This window comes from Engystomops pustulosus, chromosome 10, assembly GCF_040894005.1.
Source record: "Engystomops pustulosus chromosome 10, aEngPut4.maternal, whole genome shotgun sequence".
Classification (NCBI taxonomy): domain Eukaryota; kingdom Metazoa; phylum Chordata; class Amphibia; order Anura; family Leptodactylidae; genus Engystomops; species Engystomops pustulosus.
Genome location: NC_092420.1, coordinates 95403481 through 95417516, shown reverse-complemented (window position 1 = coordinate 95417516; position 14036 = coordinate 95403481). Strand labels below are relative to the sequence as shown.

General features: G+C 48.9%; 1 protein-coding gene across 2 annotated transcripts in view; it reads left to right on the top strand.

Moving 5' to 3' along the window:
* Positions 1–14036, top strand: part of LOC140105206 (FRAS1-related extracellular matrix protein 1-like) — a 147063-nt gene that overhangs the window by 40482 nt on the left and 92545 nt on the right. For both annotated transcript variants that reach the window (XM_072129162.1, XM_072129163.1), the window contains 5 exons: positions 2804–2995; positions 7258–7443; positions 7707–7903; positions 11535–11724; positions 13279–13423. In XM_072129162.1, the coding sequence (XP_071985263.1) occupies positions 2804–2995; positions 7258–7443; positions 7707–7903; positions 11535–11724; positions 13279–13423 (910 nt within the window). The remainder of the gene's footprint in view (positions 1–2803; positions 2996–7257; positions 7444–7706; positions 7904–11534; positions 11725–13278; positions 13424–14036) is intronic.

Genomic DNA, 14036 nt, shown 5'->3' with positions numbered 1-14036 from the left:
AATTTTCCTTCTAGCCCATTGCTGAGATATCAGTCCTGGTATCTGACCATTATAATCCTCTTAACTGTCAGAGAGCTGATGCAGAGAAGGAGGGGGCGTGTGTTATGATAGTCTTCTACTTGTCAGAAAAGATCATCATCACACCCTTCCCCCTCCTCTTCTGCTCCAGCTCCTCCTCTATGACAGTGGAGAGGATTAAAATGGTCAGATACCGGTACTGATATCTCAGCAACAGTAGGAGCTGGAAAGAAAATTCAAAGTGCCTCTGAATTGGTGTTTCTTTAAAGCAGCACAGAGTATTATAGGAAATGAATGTGATGATAATGTGACAGGTTACAGACTAGAGTCCCAGCAGCATAATGATGTCTTATTGCTGGTGCAGGACTCATCCTAGGACTCCATATAAGAATGAGCCCCAGCAGCACAGAGTATTACAGGAGAGGAGTGAGCATTGCTTATCTGAGTTGTATCTACACCTACATATGACACCTGGGCTGGTTCTGTACTTCGCTCCCCGGATTCTGCCAGTCACCGTCTTTCTGGCTGACGCACACGTCAAGAGCTGACATTCTAAGATCTTCCAAAAATAATTCTGATTTGACTAATTTTTCAGTAACAGCCGAGCAGATGCTTCATGAAGCTGAGCGAATGCTATAAAAAAAATAGAGATTTTATTTGGATTTTCAGAATAATTAAACAAGTTTTGTGCGGCGCATAATTAATGAGCCTGATTGGCTGTCGGAGGCTGATATACAAGGCAATGGAGGCACCTTCCAAATCTTTGCTCCAATGCATCAAAATTAAATTAAATAAAGTGCAACTTTTTATGGCAATTTTTTGGGGAAAATGTAATATTGTGCTTAGAAGACCTATGTGTCTCCATGGTAACAGACTACAAACAAATCCTGTGTAGTCTGATCTGCATTCATGATTACCCGGATTTTCTCTTCCACTGCTTCCAGGTTATCATGGATTTCGGGAACCTGTGATCCTGGGATCTGGCTGCATATGTTTGGGAGCCTGTAACTATGGGAGCACTTTGGCTTACATGGGGGGATGGGAACTTTAGCGTTAGAAGACTTTTTGATACATTTGTAAAGTTGCTTCTTAAAAACTATTTGCATTGAATCTCAGATATAAATTCATGCACTTTCTGCAAGTTTTCTAAATTAAAACTTTCTATTTCTGTGGTGTCTTTCACCATGGAAACAGACTACAAACAAACTGCCTGTAGTCTGATCCTGGAGCCATAGTTACTCAGTTTCTCCTCTCACTTTCCCTGCCGGTTGTCAAGAAGGGAGAGATTGGGGCCGATTTACTTACCCGGTCCTGTCGCGATCCCGCGCCACGTTGTCCAACGAGGAGTCGGGTCTGGCACGATTCATAAAGCTCGTGCGCCCGAGTTCCTGCATCCGTCGCTTCTGCACTGAGGTCCACCGGAGTTCACCTTCTTCTTCTGTAAGTGCATTGTCTTGCGACACAATTCTAAATGTTAAATCCTGCGCGTTGTCCGAATCCGTCGGGTTGTCCGAAGGCCCGTCCCCCCCCATTTCTGGCGCGTGCAAGCCGGCCCCAATGCGCCAAAATCTGATCACGTGCGCCAAAATCTTGGGGCAATTCAGCGCAAAACGGAAATCGTTGGGAAACGTGACGAAAATGCGGTCCGCGGACCCTTAGTAAATGTGCCCCATTGAGTTACACCGGAAGTATGAAGTCTGTAGCCGTGGAGATATACAAGTCAACACATGAGCTGTATACTCAACACAATTTGAATAAAGGATACATGTAACCTCCTTCTTCCATACCAACATTTTGGTCCTGAGATATGAAACAACTATTGCACACAGTCTTATAATATAGTTTTATCCTTAAAAGAAGGAATTAAAGTTTCTATATTCTGTATAAAGATGATATGAAGATCTAAGTGTCTCCATGGTAACAGACTACAAACAACCCAAGTGTAGTCGGATCCTGCAGTCATATTATCTTTATTTATATCATAATAAAGTGTAAGTTATGGAGCGAGAAGTAGGGGATACATATCAGCCAGATCAGATAAAAGGGTGTTTGTCTGTACCATAGAGACACAATGGGGCTCATTTACTAAGGGTCCGAATGCTGCACTTTCGTCGGGTTTCCCAAATATTTCCGTTTTGCGACGAATTTCCCCGGGTTTTTGGTGCATGCGATCGGATTGTGGTGCATCAGCGTCGGCTTGCACCCGACAGAAATTGTGTGTGGGGGGGTGGCCGTTGGACAATCCGACGGATTCGGAAAAACCGTGGGATATAAAAGCGAATTGTGTTGCAAGATCAGCACATACATGCACCAGGAAGAAGAAGGTGAACTACGGCGGACCTCGGCACAGCAGCGACACCTGCAGGAACTCGGGCGCACGATCTTAGTGAATCCCGGCAGACCCAAATCCTCGTCGGACAACGCACCCCGGGATAGCGACGGGACCGGGTAAGTAAATCTGCCCCATTGGTTTGCAGAGGAGCTGCATACACAAAGTAACTGCAAACTCTTATTGAAGTTTACAGTAATCAGAAACTATGGTAACTTATCTGCCATCAGAGCTTCCCTGTCGCTCCTCGATGCTTTACCGGGCAGCATTGTGTATCCTCCGTGCTTTACACTGCAGCTCTGCTTGTTCAGTTGCTGATTGAAAAACCAGAAGATTTAGGAATTGGTGAAAAACAATATACAATGATATATAATAAATTTCAGCCTAATGGTTCAGGGGTCACTTACAGTTGGTGGAATTGCGTGATACTTAACAACATGTTTCCTGACCTTTCAGGAGGGGAGATGGGAGCCCACCCGCGAGTGGATACAGTTACACTGATCGTGGCAGATGGGGAATCCGTCTCAGCCGTCACCTGTTGTATTGAGGGTCCTCCCCCACCGATTCCACTTCACGCCAGCCTCCCCGTCTATGATCTGAATATCACCCTCACGCCCGTCAATAATCAGCTGCCGGTGATAATCATTGGTAAGTGCCGAGTGTCTGACGTGTGAGAGGCGGATAATGAAGCGTTTATCACTTCAGAGACAAGAGAGACGGCAACATATGTGATGGTGCAAAAATATCACAGCAAGAGGCACCCGGACAGTAGGGGGGGGTCCTTATAGTATATAAAGTGTAACCAGATACATTATAGCCATCAAATATAACCCCTGACACAGCGAGCTGCCATGTCCTGTGTCCTGACACCTTTCTATCATAGCCAGCAGTGGTCAGGGGTCAGCATGGGCGCTCTGACCCCTCTGTGACTACACCCCCCATACACAGCGAGCTGCCATGTCCTGTGTGTCCTGACACCTTTCTATCATAGCCAGCAGTGGTCAGGGGTCAGCATGGGCGCTCTGACCCCTCTGTGACTACACCCCCATACACAGCGAGCTGCCATGTCCTGTGTCCTGACACCTTTCTATCATAGCCAGCAGTGGTCAGGGGTCAGCATGGGTGCTCTGATCCCTCTGTGACTACACCCCCCATACACAGTGAGCTGCCATGTCCTGTGTGTCCTGACACCTTTCTATCATAGCCAGCAGTGGTCAGGGGTCAGCATGGGCGCTCTGACCCCTCTGTGACTACACCCCCCCATACACAGCGAGCTGCCATGTCCTGTGTGTCCTGACACCTTTCTATCATAGCAAGCAGTGGTCAGGGGTCAGCATGGGCGCTCTGACCCCTCTGTGACTACACCCCCATACACAGCGAGCTGCCATGTCCTGTGTGTCCTGACACCTTTCTATCATAGCCAGCAGTGGTCAGGGGTCAGCATGGGCGCTCTGAGCCCTCTGTGACTACACCCCCCATACACAGCGAGCTGCCATGTCCTGTGTCCTGACACCTTTCTATCATAGCCAGCAGTGGTCAGGGGTCAGCATGGGCGCTCTGACCCCTCTGTGACTGCACCCCCCATACACAGCGAGCTGCCATGTCCTGTGTGTCCTGACACCTTTCTATCATAGCCAGCAGTGGTCAGGGGTCAGCATGGACGCTCTGACCCCTCTGTGACTACACCCCCCATACACAGCGAGCAGCCATGTCCTGTGTGTCCTGACACCTTTCTATCATAGCCAGCAGTGGTCAGGGGTCAGCATGGGCGCTCTGACCCCTCTGTGACTACACCCCCAATACACAGCGAGCTGCCATGTCCTGTGTGTCCTGACACCTTTCTATCATAGCCAGCGGTGGTCAGGGGTCAGCATGGGTGCTCTGACCCCTCTGTGACTACACCCCCCATACACAGCGAGCTGCCATGTCCTGTGTGTCCTGACACCTTTATATCATAGCCAGCAGTGGTTAGGGGTCAGCATTGGCGCTCTGACCCCTCTGTGACTACACCCCCATACACAGCGAGCTGCCATGTCCTGTGTGTCCTGACACCTTTCTATCATAGCCAGCAGTGGTCAGGGGTCAGCATGGGCGCTCTGACCCCTCTGTGACTACACCCCCCATACACAGCGAGCTGCCATGTCCTGTGTGTCCTGACACCTTTCTATCATAGCCAGCAGTGGTGAGGGGTCAGCATGGGCGCTCTGACCCCTCTGTGACTACACCCCCCCATACACAGCGAGCTGCCATGTCCTGTGTGTCCTGACACCTTTCTATCATAGCCAGCAGTGGTCAGGGGTCAGCATGGGCGCTCTGACCCCTCAGTGACTGCACCCCCCATACACAGCGAGCTGCCATGTCCTGTGTGTCCTGACACCTTTCTATCATAGCCAGCAGTGGTCAGGGGTCAGCATGGGCGCTCTGACCCCTCTGTGACTACACCCCCATACACAGCGAGCTGCCATGTCCTGTGTGTCCTGACACCTTTCTATCATAGCCAGCAGTGGTCAGGGGTCAGCATGGGCTCTCTGACCTCTCTGTGACTACACCCCCCATACACAGCGAGCTGCCATGTCCTGTGTGTCCTGACACCTTTCTATCATAGCCAGCAGTGGTAGGAGTCAGCATGGGTGCTCTGACCCCTCTGTGACTACACCCCCATACACAGCGAGCTGCCATGTCCTGTGTGTCCTGACACCTTTCTATCACAGCCAGCAGTGGTTAGGGGTCAGCATTGGCGCTCTGACCCCTCTGTGACTACACCCCCATACACAGCGAGCTGCCATGTCCTGTGTGTCCTGACACCTTTCTATCATAGCCAGCAGTGGTCAGGGGTCAGCATGGGCGCTCTGACCCCTCTGTGACTACACCCCCCATACACAGCGAGCTGCCATGTCCTGTGTGTCCTGACACCTTTCTATCATAGCCAGCAGTGGTCAGGGGTCAGCATGGGCGCTCTGACCCCTCAGTGACTGCACCCCCCATACACAGCGAGCTTCCATGTCCTGTGTGTCCTGACACCTTTCTATCATAGCAAGCAGTGGTCAGGGGTCAGCATGGGCTCTCTGACCTCTCTGTGACTACACCCCCCATACACAGCGAGCTGCCATGTCCTGTGTGTCCTGACACCTTTCTATCATAGCCAGCAGTGGTAGGAGTCAGCATGGGTGCTCTGACCCCTCTGTGACTACACCCCCCATACACAGCGAGCTGCCATGTCCTGTGTCCTGACACCTTTCTATCATAGCCAGCAGTGGTCAGGGGTCAGCATGGGCGCTCTGACCCCTCTGTGACTACACCCCCGTACACAGCGAGCTGCCATGTCCTGTGTGTCCTGACACCTTTCTATCATAGCCAGCAGTGGTCAGGGGTCAGCATGGGTGCTCTGACCCCTCTGTGACTACACCCCCATACACAGCGAGCTGCCATGTCCTGTGTCCTGACACCTTTCTATCATAGCCAGCAGTGGTCAGGGGTCAGCATGGGCGCTCTGACCCCTCTGTGACTACACCCCCCATACACAGCGAGCTGCCATGTCCTGTGTCCTGACACCTTTCTATCATAGCCAGCAGTGGTCAGGGGTCAGCATGGGCGCTCTGACCCCTCTGTGACTGCACCCCCCATACACAGCGAGCTGCCATGTCCTGTGTGTCCTGACACCTTTCTATCATAGCCGGCAGTGGTCAGGGGTCAGCATGGGTGCTCTGACCCCTCTGTGCCTACACCCCCCATACACAGCGAGCTGCCATGTCCTGTGTGTCCTGACACCTTTCTATCATAGCCAGCAGTGGTCAGGGGTCAGCATGGGCGCTCTGACCCCTCTGTGACTACACCCCCAATACACAGCGAGCTGCCATGTCCTGTGTGTCCTGACACCTTTCTATCATAGCCAGCGGTGGTCAGGGGTCAGCATGGGTGCTCTGACCCCTCTGTGACTACACCCCCCATACACAGCGAGCTGCCATGTCCTGTGTGTCCTGACACCTTTATATCATAGCCAGCAGTGGTCAGGGGTCAGCATGGGTGCTCTGACCCCTCTGTGACTACACCCCATACACAGCGAGCTGCCATGTCCTGTGTGTCCTGACACCTTTCTATTATAGCCAGCAGTGGTCAGGGGTCAGCATGGGTGCTCTGACCCCTCTGTGACTACATCCCCCATACACAGCGAGCTGCCATGTCCTGTGTGTCCTGACACCTTTCTATTATAGCCAGCAGTGGTCAGGGGTCAGCATGGGTGCTCTGACCCCTCTGTGACTACACCCCATACACAGCGAGCTGCCATGTCCTGTGTGTCCTGACACCTTTCTATCATAGCCAGCAGTGGTCAGGGGTCAGCATGGGCGCTCTGACCTCTCTGTGACTACACCCCCCATACACAGCGAGCTGCCATGTCCTGTGTGTCCTGACACTTTTCTATCATAGCCAGCAGTGGTCAGGGGTCAGCATGGGCGCTCTGACCCCTCTGTGACTACATCCCCATACACAGCGAGCTGCCATGTCCTGTGTCCTGACACCTTTCTATTATAGCCAGCAGTGGTCAGGGGTCAGCATGGGCGCTCTGACCCCTCTGTGACTACACCCCCCATACACAGCGAGCTGCCATGTCCTGTGTGTCCTGACACCTTTCTATCATAGCCAGCAGTGGTCAGGGGTCAGCATGGGTGCTCTGACCCCTCTGTGACTACACCCCCCATACACAGCGAGCTGCCATGTCCTGTGTGTCCTGACACCTTTCTATCATAGCCAGCAGTGGTCAGGGGTCAGCATGGGTGCTCTGACCCCTCTGTGACTACACGCCCCATACACAGCGAGCTGCCATGTCCTGTGTGTCCTGACAAGTTCCTGTTATAGATGTTGGACTAGTTATACTGTGAGTCCATGTACATTGAATAACTGGACATTTGCAGGAGACATCTTGGTGGTTGATGAAGGCTTCTCCTCACTTCTGTCTGTGGCTCATGTGAACGCATCTGATGTGGACACCCTGGATGATGATCTTATATTCCTCACGGAGACACAGCCACAGTATGGATACCTGGAGAGCACGATACCCTCCCCAGGGTCAGAGAAGACCACTCCAGAGACCAGGATCAGTAAGTTATATCTCTCTCTATGATGCCAAATGTTTTTGAACTGTTAATAAAAAAAATCAAAAAATTTCTGTCTGCTAGAAGGAGCCACTAGAGGGAGCTCAAGAGTTTACAATGTAGATGTATATTAAAGGGATGTGACCATACAGACTGCAGTATTTGTCAGATGGAGAATGCAAAATTACCGTAGTTTTCAAGGAAGATTCTGGACATGGTGTGGAGATCCACAGTTATAATTATATGACTATTCTCTGTGTTTGTCGCAGGTTTGTTCAGTCTGCAGGACGTCCGCGCCGGTCACATCCGCTACGTCCAGGCGCATCACAAGCACATGGAGCCCACAGCAGATTTCTTCATGATCTCCGTCACTGATTCTATCCATAAGTCTATGATTGTCCCATTCTACATCGTCATCAAACCAATGAATGATGAGGAGCCGCAGCTGCACGTCAGGAACATAACGGTAACACCGGGGGGGGGGGGGGGGGGGCGCTGCTTAAACTGGAAGTATCCTAAATTATGTTGTCTGATACAGTGAGCTAAGAGGAGTTATAACAAGGTGCCTTCCAGCAGTCACCACTAGGGGGAGCTCACTGCAGACTTTCATTCTTTGTACATCATAAATGTTTGTTACAATTTCAATTTCTTCCTCATATTATAATGGAAGCCCCAGGTAAGTTACATGGGTCCTCACCTTTAGTACAATTGCAATTTTCCCCGGCTCTGAACATGAGCAGAATCTTCCTCCTGCATCTCAGAATAATATTTATAATTGCGCTGGTTCTGACGACTTCTGGTAACCTACAAGAAATGCATCATGAGTGTAGATCATGTAATGTATTATCACACTGTAACACCAGGACATGTTTTTAAAGCCCCTCTCCTGTACTAGAGCACCAAAGATATATTCTGTAAACCCTTTGATACCCTGCACCACCGGGAACAGGAAAAGTAATGTCATGTATGTACACAGTGACTGCACCAGCAGCAGAATAGTGAGTGCAGCTCTGGGGTATAATACAGGATGTAACTCAGGATCAGTACAGGATAAGTAATGTCATGTATGTACACAGTGCCTGCACCAGCAGCAGAATAGTGAGTGCAGCTCTGGAGTATAATACAGGATGTAACTCAGGATCAGTACAGGATAAGTAATGTCATGTATGTACACAGTGACTGCACCAGCAGCAGAATAGTGAGTGCAGCTCTGGGGTATAATACAGGATGTAACTCAGGATAAGTAAAGGATAAGTAATGTCATGTATGTACACAGTGACTGCACCAGTAGCAGAATAGTGAGTGCAGCTCTAGGGTATAATACAGGATGTAACTCAGGATCAGTACAGGATAAGTAATGTCATGTATGTACACAGTGACTGCACCACCAGCAGCAGAATAGTGAGTGCAGCTCTGGAGTATGATACAGTATGTAACTCAGGGTCAGCACAGGATAAGTAATGTCATGCATGTACACAGTGACTGCACCAGCAGCAGAATAGTGAGTGCAGCTCTGGAGTATAATACAGGATGTAACTCAGGATCAGTACAGGATAAGTAATGTCATGTATGTACACAGTGACTGCACCAGCAGCAGAATAGTGAGTGCAGCTCTGGAGTATAATACAGGATGTAACTCAGGATCAGTACAGGATAAGTAATGTCATGTATGTACACAGGGACTGCACCAGCAGCAGAATAGTGAGTGCAGCTCTGGAGTATAATACAGGATGTAACTCAGGATCAGTACAGGATAAGTAATGTCATGTATGTACACAGTGACTGCACCAGCAGCAGAATAGTGAGTGCAGCTCTGGAGAATAACACAGGATGTATCTCAGGATCAGTACAGGATAAGTAATGTCATGTATGTACACAGTGACTGCACCAGCAGCAGAATAGTGAGTGCAGCTCTGGAGAATAACACAGGATGTATCTCAGGATCAGTACAGGATAAGTAATGTCATGTATGTACACAGTGACTGCACCAGCAGAATAGTGAGTGCAGCTCTGGAGTATAATACAGGATGTAACTCAGGATCAGTACAGGATAAGTAATGTCATGTATGTACACAGTGACTGCACCAGCAGCAGCAGAATAGTGAGTGTAGCTCTGGAGTATAATACAGGATGTAACTCAGGATCAGTACAGGATAAGTAATGTCATGTATGTACACAGTGACTGCACCAGCAGAATAGTGAGTGCAGCTCTGCAGTATAACACAGGATCAGTATTACTCTGTGTACAGAGGCCTATAATACTGACTGCATAGTAACCTGTGTCCTTGCTGCCAGCTCTGGAGATGAATGGGGTGTGGGGTTGCTGGATGAGACGTCTTTTTGGCAGGTCTCGGGGCGTCTTTGCAGTTGCTCATCACTAGTCTCCTGTGAGCGGCGCCGACCACAAAGAGTAAACAGAGCGCATGAGAATCTCGCCCGTGTCTTGGGGCAGACGTGGATGGCACAGGATGAAGGGCTGGTAAATCCTGACTTCCATGTGCGGTTCTCGGCTGCTATGAGGCCGCGGTGCCACACACGGAGACGCTATATTTAGGATATTACGTGTCTGCGGAGGAGCAGGGGATACGGGAAGAGGCCGCTGGAGCCGCGAGTCTTTCCATGACTAATATCGGCCACTTTGGGGCGATCATTGTTTGCTTTCTCACCAGGACACAGTCGCTCTATGAGCCGCGCCGCAATGTCACCAATCCGTCACCCTCCTGCCTCGCCTCTTTGGCACCAATCTGCACATTTCTACCCAAAATCTTGCAGCTCGGTCGCAGCGTGATCCTGCCGCTATCGCCATCCAAATCTCAGGGTTCAATCAAGGGTCACGCAGCAAATCCACTTCCATATTTTCATCTTAAAGGGAAATTACACCGCAATAGTGAGCATCACCCAACTTTACTGGACTTCTGAATGGCACAGCTCTGCAGCTAGAGAACTCAACATGTAGCATTCTTTGTTAAATTTGCCTTTAAAGGAAACCTACCATTTGATATGATGCAGTATGAAGCAAACATACCTTGATAATGCTATAGCTACACTGATGCAGGATCATATCTTGGTTAATCCCTGAGCTGAGTGGTTTTGCTGTAAAAACACTTATAACATTCAGGACCTTGGGAAAGCTGGGTCAGCATGGCTGCCAAGATAAACACATTACACACGGGAGTTTGTAATTACAAATGTAGGTTAGTCAAGCATGACTAATCAACCTGAGCTGGATGACTCATGCACAGCAGCTGGGGGATGGTGCAGCAATTGATTATTCTGTCTGGCAGGGAGAACAGTGATTGCATCATTATCTCCTGCAGAGAAAAACTCACCTACTAGGAGAAGCGCTGAACCAGCCATAGAAGGGGCAGAGCTTCATTATCATAATCTTATATCTGTTTCATCAGCAAAACCACTCAGCTCAGGGATTAACCAAGATAGGACCCTGCATCAGTGTAGCTACAGCAGTCTCAGTGTATGTTTGCCTCATAATGCATCAAATCAAATGGTAGATTTCCTTTAAAGGGGTTTGGAAAAGCTGAATGACAACCCATAGTGGAATAGAAGGCAAATTTGGCTGCCATGTTTTTCTAATGCAGGACAACCCCTTTAAGCATCATTAAAGTATAAGGAAAATTTCTAGATCTTCCCACTTTGTGCTTGTTGTCAGTGAATAGGAACTGTAAATTATTTTCATCTTTATCCAAACTAACAGAACTTTACAGCAGAGGGTTTGTTGCAGTTTCATCTAAAGACAATTCAATTCTATCTACATCTACTATATTATCTGTGAGCAAAACAGGCGAACAGCACAGATCTCTTTCCAGTCTTGATAGTTTGTTACAATGTATCAGTTCGGGTAACTTGTGTCACGCTAGAATGTCAAGACTGGAATCAACTGTATCAAACTCCTAGCAGTGAGGAGGAATGTACAATGAGTAAGTGAGAATGTTTGTATTCACTGACAGCAAGCAGAGTATTGAATGTATGGATCTGTAACATTGACCAATCATATGATTGGTCGGTGATTTATATCGGATAAGTGAGGTCTGACACATGTAAAGTATGTGACCCCCTGGATTCTCCTCTTCTTCTCTTAGGTCATGGAGGGGGGAAGCTGCGAGATTGGACCAGCGACATTGAGCGCAGAAGACCTGGACATCCCAGCGGACACCTTGCGCTTCTCCATCGTGGCCCCCCCAGAGCACGGCTTATTATCACGCGGCCTGCACCCTGACACCCAGCGGGCGAACCTCGTGGACAACTTCACCCTGGATGATCTGAAGCAAGGTCTGTCCTCTATAGCAGCTGGTTATACAGGTATAATGGTCTCTGGGATGGGGAGGGGGTCATCTGTGGACCCTGGAACCCCCCATGTTTTGTATGGAAGGTCCTGGCTGTCCTGGATCTGTCTGTGTTTGTAAAGCCCCTTAAATTCCTTCTTCTCCAGGATCAGTTGTAATATATGGGCCATGGACGCCCTCTGCTGGCACTTAGGGGTTACTGCAGGCCAGCCTGACCAGACCAGACCCCTATAATAATATCAGATCAGAGACCCTCATAATAATATCAGACCCCTATAAAAATATCAGACCCCAGACCAGACCCCTACATTAATATCAGGCACCAGACCAGACCCCTATATTAACAGCAGACCCCAGACCAGACCCCTACATTAATATCAGACCCCAGACCAGACCCCTACATTAATATCAGACCCCCAGACCTGGCCCCTATATTAACAGCAGACCTCAGACCAGACCCCTACATTAATATCAGACCCCCAGACCAGACCCCTATATTAACAGCAGACCCCAGACCAGACCCCTATATTAATATCAGACCTCAGGCCAGACCCCTATAATAATATAAGACCCCAGACCAGACCCCTATATTAATATCAGACCCCCAGACCAGACCCCTATAATAATATAAGACCCCAGACCAGACCCCTATATTAATATCAGACCCCAGACCAGACCCCTATATTAATATCAGACCCCAGACCAGACCCCTATATTAATATCAGACCCCAGACCAGACCCCTATATTAATATCAGACCCCCAGACCAGGCCCCTGTATTAATATCAGACCCCAGACCAGGCCCTTATATTAATATCAGACCCCCAGACCAGGCCCTTATATTAATATCAGACCCCAGACCAGACCCCTATATTAATATCAGACCCCAGACCAGACCCCTATATTAATATCAGACCCCAGACCAGACCCCTATATTAATATCAGACCCCAGACCAGACCCCTGTATTAATATCAGACCCCTATATTAATATAAGACCCCAGACCAGACCCCTATATTATTATCAGACACCAGACCCCTGTATTAATATCAGACCCCAGACCAGGCCCCTATAATAATATCAGACCCCCAGACCAGGCCCCTATAATAATATCAGACCCCAGACCAGACCCCTATATTAATATCAGACCCCAGACCAGACCCCTGTATTAATATCAGACCCCAGACCAGACCCCTATATTAATATCAGACCCCAGACCAGACCCCTGTATTGATGTCACACCAGATCCTGACAGTATTTCGGTACATGATGTCACCTCCTCAGTTTTGGGGCCTGTATAGTGGAGCAGTGAGTGATCTCTCAGTCTGGGAGACAGATACAGGGAGATGGTTTTCGTATTTTGGATGTGCGATACTCGTCCTGGACACTGCTGGGAAATTACTATCCAGAATATTTTAGATACATTTGTTTAAAAAATGTAAAAAAAAAAGACCCCTGTGGGGACGCGGGGAATGGGTCTGCAGCAGTCATCGGGGGCAGCAGGTCCGGGGTCTGATGAATTAATGACATGTTTTCCTATAGGAATGACCCTTGTGTACACGCATGACGACTCCGAGACGCGGAGCGACCGTGTGACAGTGCGGCTGACAGATGGCGAGCGCACGGTCCAGGACACGCTGCACGTACACATAACGCCAGTCAACGATGAAAAACCGCACATCATCAGGTGACCCCCAGCAAGTGCCCATCACACCCTATAGATTTACATAGGGGTTCACATATATCACAAGCGCAACTATGGATAAAATATCTGTGTGTACCCCAATGTCTGTACAATATCTGTGTGTACCCCAATGTCTGTACAATATCTGTGTGTCCCCCAATGTCTGTGCAATATCTGTGTGTACCCCCGATGTCTGTACAATATCTGTGTGTACCCCAATGTCTGTACAATATCTGTGTGTACCCCAATGTCTGTACAATATCTGTGTGTCCCCCAATGTCTGTGCAATATCTGTGTGTACCCCCGATGTCTGTACAATATCTGTGTGTACCCCAATGTCTGTACAATATCTGTGTGTCCCCCAATGTCTGTACAATATCTGTGTGTCCCCCGATGTCTGTACAATATCTGTGTGTTCCCCAATGTCAGTACAATATCTGTGTGTACCCCCGATGTCTTTACAATATCTGTGTGTACCCCCAATGTCTGTACAATATCTGTGTGTACCCCCGATGTCTTTACAATATCTGTGTGTACCCCAATGTCTGTACAATATCTGTGTGTCCCCTGATGTCTGTACTATAACTGTGTGTACCCCCGATGTCTTTACAATATC